At 43.0% G+C, this 25803-nt stretch overlaps 1 protein-coding gene and 1 long non-coding RNA gene across 10 annotated transcripts in view; one reads left to right on the top strand and one right to left on the bottom strand.

Moving 5' to 3' along the window:
• LOC123859196 (uncharacterized) overlaps positions 1-19034 on the bottom strand; it is a 30994-nt gene extending 11960 nt beyond the window's left edge. For both annotated transcript variants that reach the window (XR_010410754.1, XR_006794377.2), the window contains exon 1: positions 18851-19034. This is a non-coding gene — a long non-coding RNA (uncharacterized LOC123859196). The remainder of the gene's footprint in view (positions 1-18850) is intronic.
• PDE4DIP (phosphodiesterase 4D interacting protein) overlaps positions 1-25803 on the top strand; it is a 207029-nt gene that overhangs the window by 51923 nt on the left and 129303 nt on the right. For 6 of the 8 annotated variants that reach the window (XM_045896829.2, XM_064588555.1, XM_045896834.2 and 3 more), the window contains exon 1: positions 22122-22448. In XM_045896829.2, the coding sequence (XP_045752785.1) occupies positions 22308-22448 (141 nt within the window). In that variant the 5' untranslated portion in view covers positions 22122-22307. Of the gene's footprint in view, positions 1-1047; positions 1104-4073; positions 4226-22121; positions 22449-25803 lie in introns of those variants that run through there. The other 2 variants (XM_045896835.3, XM_054512655.1) reach the window with 1 other exon arrangement.

Here is a 25803-nt window from a genome sequence, read left to right as displayed (position 1 = left end):
TACTTATTTGTTTCCCCTTTTTGTAAGTTCCACGAGTGCAGGCATTTCCGTCTGTTTTATTCACTGCTATATTCATGGTGCTTAAAACAGTGCCTAAAAACATAGTAGGTGCTTAACAAGTATTTGTTGAATACGTTTTGAAAAAAATTTTCCCTTCTTTGCTACGGATGGTGACTTTCACTGTGCTAGACAAACACACCTCTTGCTACCGAACCGTGGTATTTTTAACATTACCATTAACAGACTTTATCTGGTTTCCAATTTTTCTTTTTTCTTTTTAAGATTTTATTTATTTATTTGAGAGAATGAGATAGAGAGAGAGAGCATAAGAGTGGGGAGAGTCAAAGGGAGAAACAGACTTTCTGCTGAGCAGGGAGCCCGATCCGGGACTCCAGGATCATGACCTGAGCCGAAGGCAGTCGCTTAACCAACTGAGCCACCCAGGCGCCTCTGGTTTCCAAGGTGCCAAGTTTTCTGAGTCAGCTCTACTTCCTACACATATCTTGAGCTTTTTTGCTTATCTCCATCTCCACTGTATCTTATCTTAGTTAAAACCATCACAACTTCTTGCTTTTCCCATCCATTTCTATTCCCCCCACACTGGCCCACTCAGCAGCCAGAATCATCTATTTAAAATCTAAATCTGGTCATTTACCATTCACTCCCTCACTTAAAATCCTTCCATGGTTTCCCACTGCCCTTCACATAAAACTCAATCTCCTTACCCCATCACACAAGGTCCTGCATGGTCGGGTGACAAAACTGGTTTTCTCTGTTCTTCTAACAGATTGACTTCCTCCCCGACTTGGGGTCTTTGCTGTTCCCTCATGATGGAATTGTTTGTTCAGTACTTACTGAGGATGGGAACCCTTCCTGTGGCATTTGTGTTTGTATCTCCAACACTTAACACTGCCCTTGATATATAGTAGGAGCTTAATGAATACTTGTGGAGAAATAAAACAGAACATAGGTGTCTTACTGCCCCAGGGATGGGGGGACCATGTGGGGAGGCATCCCGTTAATTAACAATATGTTTTCTTTCCACAGAGATTATTTTGCAGAGGATGAAGGGGAGATGGTACCTAGAACAAGTCATGCGGCAGGTAAGGAGGCCGTGGGCCTTGCCTTGATAAATTCTTGAGTGCTTGCTGATCATAATTCCCATAAATTATGGCCCCTTTAAAGTCATCATGGCAATAGTCTCTGAATTTCCAGACTTGCACATACCACTGTAGCATATAATTTCCCACCTTCCCAGCACAGTGCAGTAAATCATAATTGAAATACTTATGCGAACTCTTCATGCTTTTGACGATTCTGTAATTGCAAGGTTTAAGGCACTTGTAAAAAGATTAAGATAGATTCTGCCACTCAAACGAAATCTCTACTCGTATACCATTAAAATGTACAATAGTAGTGTCAGCCTCATAAGTGAGATTAAGTGAGAGAAGCTCTTAGTACAGAGTTTATCGAGGAATAAGCACCCGGTAAATATTATTATTATTAATGTATTCATAATAATATCGTATCATTACTGAACTAACATTAGCCAGGGAGCTACCTGAATTATGAAACCAAAGTGAAGATCGTTCTCTTCCTGGGAGCATTTTGCATAAAAACTTTTAATCACGTAAGGGTTCTACTTACTTTGCTGAGTGATTTGCCTTTTTCATACCAGCCTTGAAGCACAAATGGTTCATATGCACAACATGGAAAAGGTTTTAATTTGAATGTGTTGAGGATTTCAGAGTCACTTAAAATTAGCATTTGTAACTGTGTATGCTAAGTCTACAAATTCCAAGGGTCTGCCATACTTATTTTGAACATCAGGATCCTCCATTTTGAGGTAAAGATCAAAGGGCTCGGGCAAAAATGGAAGGGTAGGGATGATACCTACTACAGGCAAGATATTAGGTTGAGTACTTTCATTTTTTATTTCCTTTAATTCACACAGAAGCTCTGTGAGGTAAGTATTGCTATTCCCATTTTTACCGAGGCAATGAGGCTCAGCCAAATTAAGAGATTTGCCTTGGGGGCGCCCGGGTGGCTCAGTCGGTTAAGCCTCTGCCTTCAGCTCAGGTCATGATCCTGGGGTCCTGGGATTGAGCCCTCCCCCCCATCCCCTGCTCAGCAGGGAGCCTGCTTCTTTCTCCCTCTCCTCCCTACTGTGCTCTCTCACTATCTCTGTCTCTCTGTCTCTCTCTCAAAAAAAGAAATAAAATCTTTAAAAAAAAAGAGATTTGCCTAAATTCCCACAATTTGCAAGTGGTCAGGATTCATATCCAAGCTTCAAAGGCTCGTTTCCTTCTATCACATCCCACTAATCTAACTATAATGTATTGTTCTGTTTCATCAAATCGCCTTCCATTCAATAGCCTATTTAATTTTGCCTAAATGTGGGATAAATAATTCTTTCCAATTTCTGTTTAGTAAAGCATTTGCATTTACTTAGAAGTAATCAGAATATCAACAGAACAGGTGCAGCATTACTGTAATTATTATTAATTTGCAATCACAGAGTGGTATACAATTAACAGAACAACAATTATTTCGTACAAGCTGAATGAAAGACAACTGAATATGGAAAAAATACCACCTCTATCCATAACTAATTTGTGCTGTGCACCAATAAAACTTGCTTGAAATTTCTGTTCTAATTTAAACCCCTATCTTCTACCAGGCAAGGTTCGTGGCTTTTGAAAATATACTATTAAGGACAGGGCTGTCAAAAGACACGCCTGATACTGTGTTAATTTTACACAAATGAAGACACTATATAGTGTGCAGTTTAAAAACAAATCATACGGCCTTACATTTCAACGTTTTTTTCTTTGAAACCAGTGGCGTAATGAGGAGTTAAATACTTTTAGACAAGAAAAATAAAAGCTACATTGGAATCATCCTATTTCTCATGACTATTTTCTTCTTCGTCATATTTTATCTTCTGCATTTTCCCCCTTACCATCATCTTCCTGATCCTTTTTGTCTTCCTCCTCTTTTTCTTTCTTTTCTTAGCAGAGACAAAAGTCTGAGTTGACGGCAATATCTGGAGACCTCTTCTTGTGCTCATTCTGGCAAGTTTGCAGAAAGAAAAGGAAGGAGGGAGGGAGGGATATTTGCTCCCATCCCATGGCTTGCCTTTTCATTATTAATGGTTTCCTTTGTGAGTCAAAGCTTTTTAGTTTGATGTAGCCCCACTTGTTTATTTTTGCTCTTGGTGCCCACGCATATATGGTCAATTGATTTTTGACAAAGGAGACCAGAATGTACAAGGAAGGAAGGAAAGAGGAAAGAAAAAAAAAGGAAGGGATGGAAAAAGCATAGGATGACATTTTACCCCTTAGCTCCTTTGTCCATAAGTGTATGTCGAGTTAATTTTTCCTCAGTGAGGCACAGAGTGACCCAGAGCCCCTTTTGCTCTTACTTATACTGATGCTGTCTATGGAGCTCAGTGGATTGTAATGGCTGTCATTCTTTCAGACTTAAAAAAAAAAAAATGCTCAGTAATGAAGGGTCATTGATTCCTCTGTCAACCAAGAAAAGATGTATTTTTCTACATCTACTACCTGTCTCTACAACCCTAAGCCCACCTCAGTCTGATGTCTCCAAAGGCTAGAGAAAGAGACTCCACTTCTTGATGAAGTAGCAGGAGCATCATATCACAAAGGGGCACAGACATAAACCAGTGTGTTTCACTGGGGACCACTATTTTTTTTTTTTTAAAGATTTTATCTATTTGACAGAGAGAGAGCGTGCGCACAAGCAGGGGGAGCGGCAGGCAGAGGGAGAAGCAGGCTCCCTCAGCAGGGAGCCTGATGTGGGGCTTGATCCCAGGGCCCTGGGATCATGACCTGAGCCGAAGGCAGATGCTTAACCACCTGAGCCACCCAGGCACCCCACTGGGGACCATTATTAATATGGTCAACCACAGGCTACTTTATGTGAACTGTTTCCATGTGGCCCAGAATTGGTTTATATTTTGTGGGAACCAAATTCTGCTGGAATGTGCCAGTTAGAATGATCATAGTGCTACTGTTATATAAAATGTTTTTGTCGTTCTGTTTCACTGGCAGCTTTTCTTAGTGACACTAAAGATCGAGGCCCTCCAGTGCAATCACAGATCTGGAGAAGTGGTGAAAAGACCCTCTTTGGACAGACGCCTTCCTTGAGAGCATTTGAAAAACCCCCTCAGGTGCAGACCCAGGCTCTTCGAGACTTTGAGAAGGTAGGTCATGTGGATGGAAAATCGTGTTATCCTGATTAGAAGGAGCACCATGGGATAGTGATGTCTCAGAAAAATATGACTCATGGCTTAGTTTGTGGGCATTCTTACCATAATGATGTCTCTTTTAAGAGTATATTAAGAGTGTATGTGTCCCGATAAATGTATGCGCTGAGCACTCTGGTTCATGGACAATTGCCTGTACCAATGATTCTGTCTTTCCATTTTTACCCCTGGTTTACTTCTTGAATAAATTAGGAAGTTTTGTTGTTGTTTTTTAGAGAGAGAGAGAGTGGGAGGGGGCCCAGAGGGAGAGAGAGGATCTTAAGCAGGCTCCATGCCCAGCATAGAGCCCAATGCAGGGCTCTCTCTCATTACCCTGAGATCATGACCTGAGCTGATAACAAGAGTTGGGGGACACCTGGGTGGCTCAGTCGGTTGAGTGTCTGCCTTTGGTTCAGGTCATGATCCCAAGGTCCCAGGATCGAGTCCCACATCAGGCTCCTTGCTCAGCGGAGCGCCTGCTTCTCCCTCTGCCTGCCGGTCCCCCTGCTTGTGTGCGTGCTCTCTCTCTGACAAATAAATAAATAAATAAAATATTTAAAAAAAAAAGAGTTGGACCCTTAACCAACTAAGCCACCCAGGTGCCCAAATAAAGAAGTTTAAATGGCACCCTGAAAATCTGAAACTAGACCATAGTGGGCCCAGGAGACCTAGTCAGCTGTCTTTATTTTCTCAGTGGCTGGCTTGGACCACTCTAGATATCTGGATACTGTCTGCAGTATAAGGTGGCCTCAGCCACAACCATTTTCTTTCAAAAAGAATCTGGCATTGTTGCTTGAAACTTCTGATTGAACTCTTGAAGTACTCTGTCTTGATATGTTTATCCTTAGATTTGGCCAAGAGCCAAATTACTGATAATGTAATACAAGTCCCCACCTCCCTGTGCCCTGGATTGATCCCAGGAAGTCTGTACAATAGAACCTGTCTACTGGGATTTTATGGCCTGGAAAGAGCACCCAGGATTTCTTACATCCCAGTATGCTAAAAAAAGAAGTAGCTCTTTGGTGCCCCCTGGGGTTGCCCACAGACTGTGTGGACTGAGGACTGAGACCCTCAGATAGTGGCGTCCTTTCATTCTTGGATTGATATCTTTGACATAATATAATGAAATTCCACGTTCAAAAAAGAGTGAATAAAGTGGTGTTGACATGGGGTTACCCCGTCTTCCCTCAACTTGTGAATAGAAATGTTTCACGAGGACCTAATGTACATCCTACCAGATAGTCCTGTGGACAAAGAACGTGCTCCATATAAACTGGCTGAGAATTAAACAGCCTACTCTTAGTGTTGCTATTTTTGGGGTTGGGTTTTTTTTTTTTACTCAGAGTTGTCATGGATACTGTTGTGGGGTTTTTTTTGATTGTTTGTTTGTTTTTAAGACAGAGAGCTTGCAGGAGTATTAAGTGGTTTTGAAGACTAAACCTCTGAACAGCTGTATGGTGCTGGTGGTGGGAAGAGGGGATGCTAACAACCCCTCCTCTTTTTTTCACTCTTTGCATCTGCTGCCGTGCAGAACGGGTGAGCAGAGCCACAGTGCTCCTCAACGTGGTGCGGGGTGCTCTCTGAGAGTCTGCAGATGTGTTCCTTTTGGTCCAGAGGTGATTTGTAACAGAGAAGTGAGGGAGTCACCTCCGCTGATGGAACGAGTGGCTAGAGGGAGCGGGGCGGGGGGGCTGGGCAGAGGGAAATAATCTGAGTTGGACCCCAAGCAGAGGTCAGCTCACTTGGAAGGCCGCACCTGAGAAGAAGTCCTTCTCTCTGCAGCCTGGTCTAAGATGACGGCTTGGTCCTCAATTCTCAGGGCCGGGAACCACTCACAGCAACCAAGAGAGGACACAGAGAAAAAGCCAGCGAGGGATATTTCACGTCTCTCCCCACTGTGTGTCAAGTAATAAATAAATAACAATGAGGCGACCACACACTTCTTTGTCAGAAAGGTGGTTGCCAGGGCTTATAGAAATTGTGTCATAGACTTTATGCACCATGATCATAAACCCTGACAGGCTGTTGGGTCAGAACGATTTTCTTTTTCTTTTCTTTTCTTTTTTTAAAATTTATTTGACAGGGAGAGACACAGCGAGAGAGGGAACACAAGCAGGGGGAGTGGAAGAGGGAGAAGCAGGCTTTCCGCGGAGCAGGGAACCTGATGTGGGACTTGATCCCAGGACCCTGGGACCATGACCTGAGCCGAAGGCAGACACTTAACGACTGAGCCACCCAGGCACCCCAAGAATGATTTTCACATACATACTCCTTGCCGTGTGCTTTCTCATGGGTCGCTCCCACCCACACACACCCCCTCCCTCCCGCATATCTGGGATGAGTGAGACCAGAGCAGCACGCGGATGATGAGCCAGCAAACGCCAGGCACTTTCTATGTGCCAGGGGCTACTCCAAGCGTGTGCATGACTATCTCATGTAATGCTCACCACGACCCTGTGAAGAAACAGAACTACCATCCCAATTTACAAGTGAGGAAATAAAGGCACAAAGAGGAGCAAAGGAACTAACCCAATGTCCCCTAATATGGGCCTAAAAAACTCCTTATTTTTGTGACCTAAAAGAGTGAGTCCTTTCTAGGCTGGGGGGCTCCCCTGGGAAAAGTATGGTGGTGTCAGGACTGGAACCATTAATACCTCCTACTTAGCTGAATGGAGTGTGGTGCTGTCTTCTCTAAGGATACTGTAAATCTCTTTTATTTCCCTATAGTTTCCATCACATGCTTTTTGCTCCATTAGTTCTGAACTGCTTGCAAGTTGAAGCTGTTTCATCTTTCTGAGTTTTTGTTCTGGTGGTCCCCTCTACCCAGAATACCTTTTCTCTCCTATTCCCTACCTGCCAGCCTACTCATCCTTCAAGTTGCAGCTCAAGCACCATTTCCTTTTTTGGGGGGGGGTGGGGGGTGGGGGGGGAAGGGTGCCTTCCCTGATTCTCCAATCTCAAAATATGACCCTGACTATAAGCTCCTCAAGGACAGAAAACACCTCTTGTTCATGCTTTTCTACTTTCTAGCATTTAGTATAATGCCAGTATGTAGTAAGTGCTCAGTAAATGCTCATCACCTAAACTAAACTTGTTGGATTTAGATTTGGATTTCCCCTGCCCTATTTTCCTCCAGCCAATTCTAGTGAATTTGTGTTTCCCCCAGCCTCCACTCAGTAGTCACTGGATGTATTCACAGTAAATTGCCTTGTTCTAAGGAGGATAATTGTGTATTAATTGATTGGTTAGGATAGGAAACTGAAAAGTCAAGAAAAGTATGCTTGTTTTTAATGATGAGTTTAAAAGAAGACAATTTTTCACCTAAACTGGGATGATAAAATTATAAATGTAGAGTAAAAGACCTTTTCTAATATCTGACTGGACTTTTTAAGATCATAATAGTAGCTAATAATAATAAATAATATTTATCCAGTGTTTATTATATACGAGGCACCTTTTTAGATGCTTAACATATTTTATTTTAGCTGTTTTTCAGTTCATTTTCTTAACTGATGAGATAGGTATTATTATATCCATTAGGCCTGTGAGGAGACCAAGCTTCAAATAACTTGTGTAAAGCTGTGCAGGCATAAAGTGGCAGCCGGGATGACTCCAGTGATTCTCAACGTCCTTGGGAAATGAAAGGACCATTCAGAGAAGGAGAGGTTACATTGGTGGAATGTTTACAGTTTGGTTTTATAGATAGGATCAAAATGGCAGATCCTACACAAAATCCCTAAGGGGTGGAGGTCCGTGGCTGCAAGTTCTAGAGAGGGCCTCCACTGCCCTCTCCTGTTTACCCATTTTCTAATAATGTCATCTTTAACACGAAAAGGCCAGCAAAACCAGCTGCAGTGCTTGCTTTCTCGGGCAGTCTCAACACAACACAGTGATTCAGCCTGTTGAGGCCCCACCCACGCTGGCAAATTTTTCCACTTGGATCTTGAAGTCTGTGGGGAGGGAGGGGAGAAAAGAAAAAAGCCCTAAAAGGTTTTTTTTCTACCTTTATGGAGATCCAAGTTATCACAGTCGGGTTCCTATTCTAGATGAGGTGAATCTGGGCCTCGTCACTGCTGCTTTTAGGTCCAGCCATTCCCAGAGCCTCTCCGGGGTTTCTCTGTCCTTACGGCCTTGGGAAAGGAATGCTCCCGGTGAAGTGCACTCTCATCAAAAAAAAAATAGAAAAGAAAAGAAAAAACGACATCTATGCTCACCAAACCACAGTGCCCCAAGCATACTGGTTTTGTTTTCACTGGCGTCTTGAGACATTCAAAAAGCTGTTAGATGAACAAGTAAAGGCAGGGGCAATTCTAAACTTTGAGGGATCATAAGCACAGATATTTTTTTCCATTATTTATTTATTTATTTGAGAAAGATGGAAAGAGCCCGAGAGTGCCCAGGCCCTTGAACTGGAGGGGGGAGGGGCGGAGGGAAAGGGAGAGAGAGAATCTTAAGCAGCCTCCACGCCCAGCATGGAGCCCCCTGGAGGGCTCCATCTCATGACCCTGAGATCATGACCCGAGCCGAAATCAAGAGTGGAGGCTTAATCAACTGAGTCACCCAGGTGCCCCTCTTTTTCTTTTTTAAGATTTATTTATTTATTGGACAGAGCACAATCAGAGGGAGTGGCAGACAGAGGGAGAGGGACCCAGGCGCCCTTTTTTTGTTTTTTAAAGATTTTATTTTTAAGTAATCTCTACACCCAATATGGGGCTCAAACTCACACTGAGGTCAAGAGACATGTTCTACCGACTGAGCCAGCCAGGTGCCCTGATTCAGCTGAGCAAAAACCTCACTAAGTTAATATACCTTAGTGAGTGGGTGTAAGGAATGCAGAGAAATCTCAAGACTGGAGAAAGACACTCTCTCTGACAAATAAATAAATAATTTAAAAAAAGGGGGGGGTGGCTTAGTCAGTTAAGCGTCTGCCTTTTGCTCAGGTCATGATTCCAGTGTCCTTGGATTGGTCCCGTATCAGGCTCCTTGCTCAGTGGGGAGTCTGCTTCTCCCTCTGTCTGCTGCTCCCCCTGCTTGTGCACACACACTCTCTCTCTCTCTCTCTGACAAATAAATAAATAAATAATTTTAAAGAGCGGGGAAAGACTGAGAGAAGCCAGGATGCAAGGCCTTGCAAATTGTGTAAAAGCTTTTAAGTGTTAACGGAGCTCAGTGGGGGAATTGCCAAAAGTTTGTGAACAGGGAGGTGACATGATCAGATTTTCCTTTTAGAAAATTCCCTTTGGCTTCTGCACGGACTCTGGGTTGGAGGAGGGAAGTCTAAGGCAGAGAGGGCAGTCAGGAGGCTATGGCAGGATTCTGGGCAACGGCTGGTGGTGCTGACAGTGTAGGAGTGGAAGAGATGGACAGATGAAAGAGAGAAGGAGAGTTCAGAAGCAGAGGTGACAGGGCTACGCTGTTGATTGGATGCAGAGCCAGGAAGGGAGAAGAAGCCCGAAGATGACCTCCCACCAATGCATCTCTCCATTCCTATCTCAGCTAGGCTGCCACTCTTGTAAACTTCCAAGTGCCTTGCACTTTTCCCTTTAACAATATGAGTTCTTTGTTCAAGGTCTGTCTTCTCTTTAGAATCTGAGCTCCATGATAGCAGGGACAGGGTTTGTCTCATTCATTACTAGATATAGTGATTAGTGTAGAACCTGGTACAGAGTGGGAAACCTCTTTCTTTTTTGTTGTGTTTTGGATGAATGAATGAGGCCAGGCTTTCTTGCTTGGGCAACTTCTAGGTGATGCCATCCTTTGAGAAAGGGAGAAACTAGAGTACGCAGGTGTAGTACTTCTATGATTATTAAAACAACAACAAAAGCCACTAAGAAGATTTTTATTTTGGGGGAAAAAAAAATAAGGAGATCCTTCCTGTTCTTGAAAAATTCTGACTCTAACTGGCAAGACAGTCAAACAGACAATTCCAGTAATAAGAGGGGTCCCCAATATGCTGTGGAAGCACTTGGGAGGGGCCCTTTTGGCTCTTACTAATAATGCTTTTATTAACATTCATATGCAAGACTTTGTGTGGACACAGGCTTTGGGTCAGATAGGCTTTCTTTACTAGGTAATATCTAAGTCAAGTCCCAAGGGCAAGTTGGAGATAGTCAAGTCAGAGCTGAGTGGGAGGTGAAGAACAATGACGTTCCAGGCTAATGCTGCCACCCATGAAAAGTCCTAGAGGCAGCAGAGAGCATAGTGAGTTCACAAATAGGCTTTTTGTCATGGCTGGAGCACTAGGGTGTTGATTGAGGTTCAAGTTGGCTGTGTCTCCTCCCACCCACCCCTCCTCATGGTCAAAGCCTTCTTGTTGTAGCCATGATCATTTATGGTATCACTGTGAACTCTTAGCTCTTATGCCTAGAGAGTCTTACTTGTGCCTTTGAAATCACCTTCTTTCCTAGAGAAGGTTGGAGAAAGGATTATTGAAAAGCTAGAAAAATAATTGAGGCCATAAACTGATATGTCACCCCCTGAATCCTAGAAGCTCAGCAAATAATCTGTCTGGGTTGAACCAGTTGTGAACAAAACACCAAGGCCTGCTGGTGTTGGTTGGGCCAAATGGATGGAGAAGTGAGTCTGGAGCCCAGGAGTCCTTGGGATCTCCCAGTATCAGTGCATTTCAGCTGTCCTCTCTGCCATGGAGCTCATTTCAGTGTCTCTGACAACACTATTTCTGGCTGGCCCATTTATTTTTGGTGTCCAGGGGAGTTGTTATTCATTTTATTTTGGTTTTATGTAGTTCACAGTGCTCTAATGTGATGGTGACCATGATACCTTGTTGTTCTAGGATCGGGGGTGGTGTGGGTGAATATCTTTGGTGGGGGAAGACAGCAGGAACATCATCTGAATCTCTGTCCTTTATCCACATGATGCTCTTGCCAAAGATAGGGTTTATTTATCAACCTGATGTAGTAACTCTGTTGTTAGCTCTCTTGCCATCCGGTCAGTTATATCAAGAAAAGGCTGTTTAGATAATGGGTCTCAGTATGCTTCTGAATTTTAGGGGAGAAAATGGAATGATATTATTAATATTTTAGCATTTAAAAGACCGCAAACTTCAGGAATTAGTTGAAATTTTAGAAACAGAGTTTGAGAAGAAAGATTTGGTTTTTGTGGAACCCAAAAGAAAAAAGAAAAAAAGCCAGGTCTTTGTAACATTTGCAGTCTGCTCTCTGAGGCAGGCATCAATAGTTAACTTCTGGTAGACTGGGCGGAAACCCCGTGTGGAAATGAAAGTGAAAGCTGATGAGTGGAAAACTACTTTGATTGACTTTGATTGGCATTTTCCTTGTTAAAATGGTGTGCAAAAGTTATGCATGTTCTTCAGGATAGCCTAAAGAGTATGTTTTTCCTGTGTCAAAATACAAAGTGGATTATATGTTTTCTGTTTTATCTAAGGGTTATAACAAAACTTTAACTTGATAAGACATGGGAACCCATGAGTTTTTGATAGTGAGTGCTAGAGAGGATACTTCCTCAAGCCTTCATGTTAGGGCCCCATAATCTAAGAAGGATTAATATACATAACACTTAGAAATGATCAGTTCTAAACCATTTGCTTTTAACTGAGTTGAAGTGAACTGAACTTTGAATCTCGATCATTAAAAATCCTTTGTATGGCGCCTGGGTAGCTCAGTCGGTTAAGTTTCTGCCATGGAGACTCTTGGAGAATCTGAGCTCCTTGCTCAGCGGGGAGTCTGTTTCTCCCTCTGCCCCTCCTCCCACTCGTGCTCTCTCTCTCTCAAATAAATAAATAAAAAATCTTAAAAAAAAATCCTCTGTAAAAGGCAAAGGACTGAGCAATTCACCTCTCCCAGCTTGGGTTTCTTTCTTCTTCTTTTTTAAGTAATAGCTTTATTGAAATTTAATTTGCACTCAATGAAATTCACCCTTTTAAAGTGTACAATTCCATGATTTTAGTATATTCACTGAGTTGGGCAACAATTACCATTACCTAGTTAAACAACATTTTCATCTCCCCCCACAAAAAACCTCATACCTATTAGCAGTCACTCCCCATTCCCTCTCTCTCCAACCCCTGGAAACCATTCATCCACTCTCTGTCTCTGTGTATTTGCCTTTCTCAAACATTTCATATAAAGAATCATACAACATGTGACTTTTTGTGCCTGGCTTCTTTCACATTAGTATAATGTTTTCAAAGTTCATCCATGTTGTATGAGGTATCACTATTTCATTCCTTTTTATGGCTGAAAAATATTCCCTTGTATGGTTACACTCAACTTTCTTTCCATTCATCAGCTGGTGGAGATTTGAGATGTTTCTATTTTTTTGGCTCTTACTAATAATGCTTTTATTAACATTCATATGCAAGACTTTGTGTGGACACACGCTTTCAATTTTCTGATGTATATAATGAGGAGTAGAATTGCTGGGTCAGATGGTAACTCTGTTTAACCTTTTGAGGTTCATCTTGAAAATGGGGAAAACTATGTTTTATATAGGTTCAGGTGGTCAGATCCTCCAGGGTCACGAGGAAGATTATTTACAGTGAGAGATACTTTTTAAAAAAATGCAGGGATGTGAGGTAGAAGTGGAAGTACTTTATCAGTCCCAGGGACTCTCAAATTCACAGGGGTCATCTAATGTCATGATTAAGGCCCTGGTCAGTATACAATAGGGGTCAGACTGTTGGAAGCGTTAGTCTGTGCTTCTCTACTTTCTCAACGAGCAAGGCAGCTACCTTCTTGATGTTTCACTGTCCTGGATAGTGATGGAGATAACAGTATCTAATCTGCTTACTTCTTCACAAGATAAAATGAACTAATATACATGGAAGTCCTTTGTACATTGTTAGATTCTATGCAGGTGATTGTCATTGTGAAGACAGCATAATTATATCCAATTAATTTTGTAATTCAGTCTAAGTCATTCAAAACAGCCAGGAATTAAACTTTTGTATTTCTTCAGCTTAGATTTTATCAGGAAAACATAGGAATGGCCAGGCACATAGATGTCTTTCAAATAAAATATTTATATGTGAAAAAGCCCATCCTTCTCCTTCTCCCTGCCCCATCTCTTCCTGTCTACCCCTATCCTCCAACGCAAAACAAGTTAGGCTTCTGGATTGGATTCCACTGGATGTTATAAAACAGGAAATAGTCTCCAATGATTTGTATGCCCCTCCCATAGTGCTGTCTTGGAAAATATGACAGTTAGAAAAGTTATAGGTTAAATCATCTATTGGGGATCATCCTTGGGTCCCAGTCATCGTTGCTGCTTTTGTCTTGGAAATATGATGCCCTTGATGCTCATTACTCTCCTCCCCACCTTCCTGTGAAGGCAGCCAGAGCTCTGTCAGAACAGGTCGACTCCCACCACCTTTTACGGCTCTACTATCAGAGAGCTAGTGGCATGTTCTGAGATTTCTTCAAAAAGTTATAGCTTTCTCACTAGTGCTACCTTTGGTAGTATTGTTTCTGTGAGAAAATATGCTTCGTACATGGAGTTTCAGGATAAGTAAGGATCCTTAAAGTCCTCTAGAGCTCACTCCTAGCCAATGTGTGAAGACTTTTAACAAAATCCCTGATAAGTAGTCCTTTAGTTTCAGTTGTGTCCTTCTTGTGACAGGAAATATACTGTCCCTCATAATGTAAGTGGTCAGTAAGTATTTGATGAATGAATGGATGGATGGAGTGTGGCAATGAGTTCATTACATCCAACTCTACTAGAGAATTTATCCTCCTGTCTAATTCAGAGCTGCCTCCCTGTACTTCCTAGTTTCATTCTCTTTGAAATAGTTTTTAAAAATTATGACCTATTTCACAAACAACACGAACATACAAAGGACAATAAAATACTTGTCCATGTACATAATATCTAAATTTTTTTTTAAGATTCATTTACTTATTTTAGACAGAGAAAGGGAGAGCGTGAGTGGGGGAAGGGGTAGAGAGAGTGGGGGAAGGTGCAGACTCCCCACTGAGTGCAGAGCCCCATCTCACCACCCATGAGATCATGACCTGAGTCGAAACCAAAAGTTGGAAGCTTAACTGACTGAGCCATCCAGGCGCGCCCCCCCTCATATCTCAATTTTAACAAACACTATTTTCACTCTATTTGTGTCAGATTAAAAAACAAATATAATTGCAACCCTCTTAGCAGCCTACCCAGATCCCAGTCTCCTGGCTTAATTACTATTAAGTATCTTTCCCAAAGTTACACGGTTAGGAAATAGCAGAGCTGGGATTTGAACCTAGATCTCTTTAGTTCAAAAGCTATTGCTCTTTCCATAACGTCATGCTATCCCACCTGGATAAATATGCATAATAGTGATAATATTTAGTGCCTATTTATAAATGGATAAAGTGTCCAGGATTACTGAAAACACTACTCCTGCTCCTCTGTTTACCGTATTAAGTTACTTAAGAATAATTTTATTTTCATGAAATGTAGATATGAATTATCATAGATATCGAGTTAACAGAGTTTAAGTTGCAGAAGTATTATATTTGAAAAGAATGTCAATGAAGGGCGCCTGGGTGGCTCAGTCGTTAAGCGTCTGCCTTCGGCTCAGGTCATGATCCTGGGGTCCTGGGATCGAGTCCCGCATCGGGCTCCCTGCTCGGCAGGAAGCCTGCTTCTCCCTCTCCCACTCCCCCTGCTTGTGTTCCTGCTCTCGCTATCTCTCTCTCTCTGTCAAATAAATAAATAAAAATCTTAAAAAAAAAAAAAGAATGTCAATGAAGATAATTAATCATTTTTGGTGGAGTGGACCTTTATTTTTAGGAGAGAGATTGGTGAGACATTAATATGTTTTCAACCATTTCCATTATGAGAGCAATCTGGGGGGTCTGAGTATGATTAAGCAAATGTGAAGCTGAGTTTTTTTAAAGGCCGACCTGCCAGTTGGTTATGTTAAAGGGGCATGACATACAACAACTGGCTTGTAATCCTCCTACTATTGTTAGCATTGATTGAGTCCTTATCAAAGTCTTATTTCCAGTGTGAACTAACACATTAAGAAGCGATGGGAAGAAGAGATTAAAAAAAGAACAGGGGGAGAGCCATTAATGTTTGAAAAAAGTATTTTGAGAGAAGAGTAAAGATTTTCGATGTTCTATGTAACAAAGGGAGAACAAAGACAGACGTGCTGTCGCTTGCTCAAGAACCTGCAGTGTCTCTTTATTTTCCCAGCAATGCAGAGTTTATAAAAACATACAGACCTGGGACCTGCCCGCAAGAGGCTGGATAGAGTAGGTCTAGTGCGCAGCTCAGGTATGTGCACTTCTGTTTGTTAAAGCTACGAGAGGCGAACAAGTAAAACAAAACAGAAACAACAAACCAAACAACCAGTCTTCCTAGTAAGCAGCTCCTGGCCCTCCTCCGTTGCCCTTTTCTTCACTGGTGCAAATCGAGAGCCAGTATCTGCCTGGAGGAACAAATTCAGGCTCCTCACCCTGACTTAAACGGGGGTGCCTGAATGTGTCGGTAAGAGTCCTGGGATCGAGCCCTGCATGAAGCCCCACATCGAGCCCCACATCAGGCTCCCTGCTTGGTGGGGAGCCTGCTTCTCCTCCCTCTGCCTGCTGCTCCCCCTGCTTGTGCTCTCTCTCTCTGTCAAATAAATATATAAAATCTTAAAAAAAAAAAAAAAAGATCTTTCAAAAATGGTTGTGTACTGAGCGCCTGGGTGGCTCAGTTGGTTAAGCGACTGCCTTCGGCTCAGGTCATGATCCTGGAGTCCCGGGATCGAGCCCCACATCGGGCTCCCTGCTCAGTGGGGGGTCTGCTTCTCCCTCTGACCCTCTTCCCTCTCTTGCTATCTGTCTCTCATTCTCTCTCTCTCAAATAAATAAATAAAATCTTTAAAAAAAAATGGTTGTGTACTTCCCATCCTCTGTCTCCCCATTATGTGACATTATGGGCTCTTTGTTTTAGTCTAGTTGGCCCTCTGCACTTTTGCTTCTGTTCTACCTGCCTGGATTGCCCTGTGTTCTCCCCGGAGCCTAGCCAAACCTGATTCATCCTTTCAGTAGAGCTAAAACGCCAGTTCTCTGTGGAACCTTCTCTGATAGTCTCTCTTTCCTATTTTCTATAGTTTTACTATTTGTACAGTTCATATTGTCCTTTGGTAGTAATGTGTCATTCCCCATTTGCTCAGAACTCTTGTTCAAAGTTCAGATTCTGTCTTGTATGTTGAAGTTAGTTTGTTAGAAAAGTTTATTTTAATTACAAAAATAACATTTTAGGGGTACCTGGGTGGCTGAGGCAGTTAAGTGTCTGCCTTCAGCTCAGGTCATGATCTCAGGGTCCTGGGAATGGAGCCCTTGAGTCAGGCTCCCTGCTCAGCAGGGAGCCTGCTTCTCCCTCTGCCTCTGCCTTCCACTCTGCCTACTTGTGCTCTCTATCTCTGTTAGATAAATACACAAATAAATCTTTTAAAAAAATAACATTTTATAAGGAAGGATGCTTTTAGATAAATTCCTTATCCTGAAACACCTGTGTAATCTTGTATACAGATTGAGTTCCATTAGAATTAAATCCAGAGAGGACCCTGGGTGGCTCAGTAGGTTAAGCATCTGGTTTCAGCTCAGGTCATGATTTCAGGATGGTGAGAGTGAGCCTGGGTTGCGGGGGTGGGGAGGGTGGGGGAGTGGGGGGGCGCCCTCTTTCTCTCTCACTCAAATAAATAAATAAAATCTTTAAAAAAGAAAAAGAATTAAATCCAGAGAGGTCAAAGTCAGTGGATTAATTATTCATCAATTCTTTTTTTAAAGATTTTATTTATTTATTTATTTATTTTAGAGAGGGAGAGAGCACAAGCAGAGGGAGGGAGAAGGGCAAGCATACTCCACACTGAGTGCAAAGCTCAATCCCACATCTCTGAGATCAGGACCTGAGCCAAAATCAAGAGTCGGACACAACCAACTGAGCCACCCAGGTGCCCTTATTCATCATTTCTTTTGTTCAACAAATATTTATTGAGCACCTATTGTATCCCAAGCTCCATTCTTGGTACTAGTGATATAGCAGTGAACAAAATAGGAAAAAATCCTGCCTTTCTTATGGGGTTCACATGCTAGTGGGCAGAGACAGATAAGAAACAAAATAAACAAGGAAATATAATATTTTAAATAATGAAAGTGTATGGATTAAAAAAAAAACAATGAAGGGATTACTGGGGTGAGGTCTAGGGAGAGTTACACTTTTAAATAAGGTGGTCTCTTCCTTGAGGAAGTGACATCTGATCAAAGACCTAATGAAGGTGAGGAAGAGAATCTGCAGATATCTAGAGAAGGAGCATACCATACAGAAGGATCAACAAGCCCCAAGACCCTGAGGAGGGAAGGAGCTGGCTGTTTTTGAGAAGGAGCAAAGGGAGGGGTGCCTGGGTGGCTCAGTCGTTAAGCGTCTGCCTTCGGCTCAGGTCATGATCCCAGGATCCTGGGATCGAGCCCCGCATCGGGCTCCCTGCTCAGCGGGAAGCCTGCTTCTCCCTCTCCCATTCCTCCTGCTCGTGTTCCCTCTCTTGCTGTCTCTCTCTCTGTGTCAAATAAATAAAATCTTAAAAAAAAAGAGAAGGAGCAAAGGGAAACATATGGCTGGAGCAAAGTGTGTAGGGAGAGAGTAGTAGGAAAAATGGAAAAGACAGGATGAGGAGCTGGGTTCTGGATTAGGGCCTTGGGCCTTAATGGGCTAATGAAATGACTTAGCATTTCACTCTAAACTTGATGGAAAACCAGTGGGGGTTTCCAGCAGAGGAGTAATCTGACCTATTTTAAAGGGTCCCTGTGGCTTCCGTGCTAAGAATACACTATAGGGGAGCAAGGGTGGGAGCAGGGAGACCAGTTATCGGGGCTAGTCCAGTAATTTAGGGGAGCATTCAGTCATAGCATCTTGGGCCAGAGTGGCCAAGATACCAGTGCAGTGGTAGTAGATGGATTCTCTCTTTATAGAAAGTAGAAATAAGGGGCGCCTGGGTAGCTCAGTTGGTTAAGTGACTGCTTTCAGCTCAGGTCATGATCCTAGAGTCCCAGGATCGAATCCCGCATTGGGTTCCCTGCTCAGTGGGCAGTCTGCTTCTGCCTCTGACCCTCCCCCCTCTCATGTGCTCTCTCTCTCTCTTTCTGTCTCTCTCAAATAAATAAATAAAATCTTTAAAAAAAAAGAAGAAAATAGAAATAGTAAGATTTACAGACAGATGAGATGATGTGTGTGAGAAAGAAGAGACAAGAATAACTCAGAAGATTTTGGCCCAAACAACTGCAAATACTGAGTTGTTATCAATTGAAATGGGATCCACTGGGGAAGGAACATGTGTGCTGGGAAAACTCAGGAGTTCAGTTTCAGATGCCACAAGTATGACAGGTCTATATTCAAGCGGACATTTCTACTAGGAAGTTAGATACATATTGGAGTTCAAGATAAAGGGCTAGATAGGCATATAAACCTAGAAATTTTCCTACAGTAACCATCCTAGCAAATGTAGTCTCTTTGGAGCTATTAAAACAAACTTTTCTATATTATTGGAAAATTGTGAGAATAATATAAGCAAGCTAGCCCCTATCTAACAAGCCAGATCAGCAAAAAGTGAAATATATAAGGAATACTTACCTACTCATTGATTCCACAGATATTTAGGGATCGCTTCCTCCATGCTATGCAGTGAGTGTGCCAAGACACCAAATACGCCTTGTCAGCCCTCAGAACACTCCAGTGTGGGGGAGGTGATTGTAAGCCAGCTGTGACTCCACAGGGCGATGCATGTCACTGGGGAGGGCTTCCTGGCTGTTGTGGGAGCTGAAGGAAGAGAGAAAGATGTGTGAGTCATTGACCCTTTCCTTGGGCAGCTCGCAGACTAGTTGGAGAGACATAAACACAGGAAAAGTTAAATAGCTCTAAGGTGTAAATAACCCCTCCAGACAACAGACAAGCAATGCCATGAGGCACCCGATGAACGCTTGCTGAATGTTGATATTTGTCTGAGGAGTTCAAAAGAGGGAGACATCTTTCTGGGCTGGGGTAGCAGAGAAGGCTTTGTTTGGGTGGGACTGGAACTAGGACTTGAAAAAAGAGGGGGTGTTTCTTGAGGGGATGTGATAGCGTTTTCCTTTATTCTGAGAGTGATGAGATGCCTGTGAAGGGTTTTAAGTAAGGGAGATGTCAGGATAAGATTTGAGTTTTGAAAACATTACTCTGCCTATAATATGGAGGACAGATGGCTGGAGCGAAGTCTGGCAGACATGACAGACTGTCGCAAAAGTCTTTGCTATGAGGTTTGCCTTGAGAATGGAACATTCAAGTTGAGCTGTCTAGCAAAAAGCTGGGTATGTCAGGTTAGCTCTTGGCGGAGAGGGCTCAGGTGAAGGTTTGGGGGTTGTTTGGGAGGCCACAGTGATAGCCCTAAAAGTGGATAAAATCTCGAGGGAGAAAGTATGGAGAGAAAAACATCAGAAGGGGGAAGAACTAACCATTGTTTAAGCACTTACCTTAAGGAGCTGGCAAGAAAACCCAAAAAAAGGGCCAGAGAGATAGAAAAGCAAGGTATCACTGGGCATAAGACGAATCAGGCATTTATGTACAGAAAGAAATATCTAGGTTGGGTAAGAATCCCTGCATTCATATGCAGTTTTACTTTCCATGAACTTTTATTAAGCTATCTTTTGTGATAAAAGAATCTAAGTAGACATTGAAATCATGATTAAACACTAATCTGGAATCTGGCAGCTTGGTTCCCCTTGTGCAAAATGGTAGTAGGTAGATAATAAGTAGATAACAAGTAGGTTATTTCCTCTAGGAGCTTAGACCAGAAAAGGGCCTTAAAAATCACTTACTTTCCAACCACCTCATTTTATAAATGAGGACACTTAGGCCTCTGGAGAAATGCATTTCCAAGGTCATACAGCTATTTAGTAACAAATACAAGCTATTTTCAGACCAGAAAAGGATCTTCTGAGTTTTTATTTAGACTTTCCTCTTCCTCGCTCTCTCTAAGCCTAAACGACACTCTTTAATTCCAAGAGCACAGATTTAATGAAAAGAGCTAAATGAATTTTAAATGTGTACATTTTTTTAGAAACAAGGAATATTTTGTCTTAAGTTACAGTTGATGGTAAGAAATGTGTTGCCTACGTACAATCCAAATCTGTTTGAGAGAATGCTCAGTTCTAATTATGACCTCCTAAGGCCACTTTATTCACTCAAACGTTTTCTCTCTTTCACAGGGCAGTGCAAGTCTTAGTGAGGCTTTTTTCTCATCTTTCCAGGAAGAATGAATCACTCTTTCTCCTGGGTTCCCATACAGGCAGTGTTTTTTTTAACTTCAGTATGAAACGTCTTAGTGGGTCATGAAATCAATTCAGTGGGTCACTCCCAGGAAGAAAAATAGAATGGAAAAACACCAAAAGTCCATCATAGTGATGGTAACATTACTTTGTGAAACTTTTATTTCAGTTATGTCTCTGTGTGTGTGTGTGTGTGTGTGTACCAGACTGCTGTATAAAATGTAAAAAGTTTGAGTAACACAAGCTTGGAGGATTCTAGTGGAAAACACATCCCTACGTCTGTATAGCCACCCAGCTCTTTTGAGAGTTGGGACTATCTTCATCTTTGCATCTGTCATGCCCAACATACTACCCGGTGGATACACAGGAGATGTTGGTTAGAATTATTATGAAGAATTAAGATAGAAGATTGAAGAACAGGTAGGTTAGGGAAGAAGTGAGTACTTGATTTAAGTAAAGGTCTAGTTTCCTTTTACTTTAGATGTTAATATTAATGTTTTTTCAACCTGGTATTACTGGAACTAAGAACCTGTGTTTCATATCTGTGTTGTGGGATGGTCTCCTAGTCACCTTCAGTGTTCCTTGTGATGTGGTATAAATAATACTTCCTGCTGATGTTGCAGCTGTCATTCAAGGATCTTAAATTGCTTTGCGAGCAGGATCTGGTGATGAGTGCCTGGCTCCACTTGGCAGGTGCCAGAGTTAAGAACCAGTGACTGGATGAAATCTCTGGGCTCCAGACTGACGCGCCCCCCCCCCCCCCCCTCAGCCCTCTCTTTCCCTCATTCCTTGGAGGAAGGAGCCTTTGACCCTGCCTCTTTGTGAGCTTGTCTAGCTGGTAATAGCTCGCAAAGATTTCCACGGAACTAGATTTACTCTTTCTTTGGGGATGGCTCTGGTGTGTATGGGGGTGGGAGGCACATGGTGGTAAAGACTATTTATTTAACTACTTCTGGACTTGAAAAGTCCAGGGAGCAAAACTGGGAAGGAACTGATTAGAGGTGAGTTCTGGATCATCAAAGGAAATTGGAGAGCCCTCCTGTTAATAGGTCTTTAAGATCTGCACCTGACAGAAAGGGGGTATTTGACATGTGCTCTTTCCTATAGCAACCTATTTCTTGCTCCTGGCCACACTCCTTTGGTTTGTTTTTTGTTTGTTTGCTTATTTATTTATTTTTTTTTAAGTAAACTCTATCCCCAGCCTGGGGCTGGAACTCAGGATCCTGAGACCAAGAGTGGCAAGCTCTACCGACTGAGCCAGCCAGGCGCCTCCTCCCCTTTGGGTTTTATTGTGCAAATTGGCCACCAGAGACTTAAGTGCCCACTCACACATACAGCCCTTCATTTTCTTCTCTTTTGTGCAAGCCCACCAGCACCTTGAAGTAGTCCTGTTCCCCATTTCCTGGAAGCTTCTGGGGGGCCAGTTCTCTCTCTTTTCCAAGAAACTGTTAACTGCCTACAGTTGGGCCTGCGAGGCTTGGGGAGGGTGACAGCTCGGTCCCGGCTTGGAGTCGGGTTACACCACTTGTGTCTGAGTTCACGCAGCATGTTCCTCTGTCAGGAATTCCGCAAATATCTCCCAGAGGTAAAAAAGGAAAGTGCGCTGCGCTCCAACACCCAGAGCAGTGAGCCCAGTCCCAGGTCCCCGAGAGAGCGCCAGCCACCGGGGTCATGTCGCCATAGCCTCAGCAGCGTCCCAGCGGCTCGCTTCATGCCACGGTGCAGCCGCACTATGTTCCTAGGGTGAGGGGGCGACTGGGCATGCTGCTCCCCATGGGTTGCCCACCATGTCTAATGGATATCGCACTCTGTCCCAGCATCTCAATGACCTGAAGAAGGAGAACTTCAGCCTCAAGCTGCGCATCTACTTCCTGGAGGAGCGCATGCAGCAGAAGTATGAGGCCAGCCGGGATGACATCTACAAGCGGGTGAGTGCAGGAGCCCTGCGCTCCAGCCCCGAGCAGGGGGCTCGTGGCCCACCCACTGATATCCAGGCTCTTCCTACCTCCGGCGGTGCTAACTAGGGAGGGAGGCGTGTTCCACACCAGGTCTGGCCACCTGAATGCGGGGGTGACCTTGGACCAGCTCATTTCACCTCTTTTGTGCCTGTTTTGTACTTTCCTTTTGTGTAAAGAGACTGAGCTGGATTAAATCAGAGTTTGCTCTGCCGTGGAACTGTTCAGAACAGTCACCTTTGGGAGCAGGTTTACAATGTAGATTCCCTGACTTACCCGCGGGGATTCTGATTTAGTAATGCAAGGGAAGGGGGTCTTAAAATTTGCATTTTTTTTAAGTTTATCTTTTTTTTTTAGTAATTTCTACACCCAACATGGGGCTGGAACTCAGGACCCCAGGAGGCGCTTGCTCTTATGACTCAGTCAGCCAACGCGCTCGCTGGACGTTTGCATTTTTTAAAAACTGCCAAGGTGACTCTGAAGCAGGTTGCTTGCAGGGCATATATTCAGCTAGAGAAGGACCCCTTCTAGCTCTGGCTCAGTGGAGGCAGAGAATGAGCCGATGGAGCAAGGAGCAGGGGCTGAGCGCGGTTCAGTTCCCTGAGAAATTCTTGTTTGTCCTTGAAGATGATAATGCAGATAACATTTAAAGACCGAATCTTAGGCGTTTTCAGGCTTAGGACTAGTTCACCTAAGAATGAAGAAAAGGGTGCTGATGGCCTCAGGGGTGGAAGGGGGCGGGCGCTTCTCTGAGAGGGAGGCCGGTCTGGGTTGCTGGGTGAGTGATTGGGGTGGGGAAGGAAGAGAGAGGGGGTTGACTGAGGGGAGGGTGAGATGAGACAGCACCTTGGTTGGTAAGAGGGCGCAAGGCTTTTGGATGAAGCTTCCTAACTGGTTACCACAATGTTGGCTTCTTCAGCCTTCTTAGTGTCTGGACAAGCTCTAAAGTGGCCTGAGTGACCTAGAGCTGGTCGCCTCTGATTTTTTCTGAGCTTCTAAATCTCCAGCTGTTTACACCAGAAGACTATACAAATATTATCATTGTCTATGTGTGTCCTGTCCTGTCGAGAAGAAGGTTGGGAAGCTTTTGCAGGCTGCCAGAGAATATGTTGGAGCAGAGGAATAACCGGTGTCTTTGAAACCCAGTTATTTGGTAAATTCAACTAATGTGGGCAGCTACATCTGGCGGATTTAGCCCTGTTTTCTGTCTTTCTTGGATTTCCATGTTTTAACTTGAATCTTCCTGAAATTGGTCCAGACTGACCTTCAATCTCTTACGTGGCTATAGAGTGAACATGCCTGAATGGAGTTGCCAGGGCTCAAGGTCAAGGAAGATATTATCAAGTGGCGATTGGTAATGCAGAGAGATGGAGAGGCGGGGAGGGTGAATGGCAGTCTGCCTCGGGGTAGAAATAGTGAATGAATTTGTGCCTTGTGCAGAGGGAGGAGCATTTTTCATTAGCTGTCTCCAAAGCAAGGCAGAAGGAAGGGGCAGTGTCTTGGATTATTTAAGGGAAAGGATTTTTTTTTTTTTAACTTGAATCAACTGACTGCTTGAATCATTTGGTCTCACCCTCTGCTCAGCACTGGCTGACAAGACTGTCCTCAGGGAACATTTTGGGTGGGGTGTGGGAGGGCACCGTTATACTCCTAGAGAAGTGTGATTAAGAAGATTCTTTAAAAAATAAAAAAAGATTCTAGAGGGGCAGGGTGGGGAGAGTCGGCAAAGGACATTGTCATATGCCGCGGTTGCTAACCCTTTTATTAGCCCAGTATTGCCACTAAGCCCTATCTCTTCCTGGCCTTAAGTCCAGAGTCATCAGGCACCCACTGGCATCCTATGATTTAAGGAATCGCAAACTACTGTGTCCCCTCCTTTCCCTTCTTACCAAATCTTTGTTCAATCCATCTGTCATATTACTTATCCCATTTGGCTGTGATTATTTGGGAAGCACTGAAGGTTTAAAATGTTCTTCTTATTTGGGAAGCAAAACACATAAAGCCATTATCAATCATTAATATCATGGTTGAAATTAGTTTATCACACTATGCAGTGATGAGGGCTTGATAGAAACAAGGGCAGTTCCATTTTGATGGAAGGACAAGGGATCAGAAAACCACCCCAGCCGGGGAGCCCTGGACAACCAGGGGACCTAGGCAAGTTACTTAACCTTTCTGAGTCAATGTCAGCCCCTGTAGAATTGGCATGAAGAATACTGCACAACTCCATAGGCACTGAAGATTATTTGTTGAGAGTGTGAATAAATAGCAGCCACAAAGATGAAAGGAGAAGACTTTGATCACAGCACTTTGTAAACTTCGTATCTTCCTATGTATATGAGGGGGTAGTAGTTCTACGTTTACCAGTAGTAATAGTTACTGTGAGATTTTAAAATGAGCAAGAGGCTCTTTTAATCTCACTTGCAGGCATTCCCATGAATATGCCTTACGTTCCACAAGGTTAGGACAATGAATGAGTAGCAGTGTGGGTGAAGAGACACCCAGGACGACATGCAGTGCATCACATTGTAAGTCAGGTGGTTCAGATGGGAATTTAGAGCCCTGTTCTGTGACCAAACTTAGCTTGATTTTTCTTTAGCATTGGAAGGACGCTTCTTTAAATATAGTAAAAACCATTAAATCACACCCAGCTGAGTCAGAATCCACACTAACTTGGGTGCTGTATGCATGATTCTTTTAAATAAAACCAATGTTTGTGAAACATACGTAAGTCTCTTGTGAATAGTAATTATTTTATTATTTTATGTATTTTTGCTACAGCAGATTTTTGTTAAGATATTTGCACTAAAGAATGAAATATTACTGTCTTAGAGACAATCAAACATTTCGCCATGACTGCAGGCAAGGGAAATGTAGGAAACTTTAGGAGAAAAGGACTGGAGAGAGGGTTCAGTCTTTCTCCCACCAAGTGGCAAGTCCTCAGTTAGGTAGTTGAGTGAGGGAGAGACTAAAGTAGATATAGTCCTTAGTTGTAATGGCAGCTATAAGGATGTTTAATTGTATGAGAAGGTGTAAGAGAGAATTATGTAAAAACCTAGAAGAATCAACTTCAAAGCAAGTAAATTAAAGGAGTTAAGGGTTTCTCTCTTTAGGGCTGTTCAGAGAATTTAGAAATAATCTTAAACTCATGCTAGGTATGGATTAATAAAATAGTATTAAATTGTACATAAAAATTGGTTCTGTGAGACTGGAGGCGTTTCTGTTGAGTGTTTATCCTTTGAACTTCAACTTTTGTAAGCAATTTAAAAAGAAACAAGACAGGAAGAGGCTGCTTACCCGTCAGCGCAAGTAAACTGGGGCATATTCA

This window comes from Mirounga angustirostris, unplaced genomic scaffold (assembly GCF_029215605.1).
Source record: "Mirounga angustirostris isolate CCGP_5_RB_7025 unplaced genomic scaffold, mMirAng1.0.hap1 SCAF_4, whole genome shotgun sequence".
Taxonomy (NCBI): domain Eukaryota; kingdom Metazoa; phylum Chordata; class Mammalia; order Carnivora; family Phocidae; genus Mirounga; species Mirounga angustirostris.
This window is presented reverse-complemented; position numbering and strand designations above follow the sequence as displayed.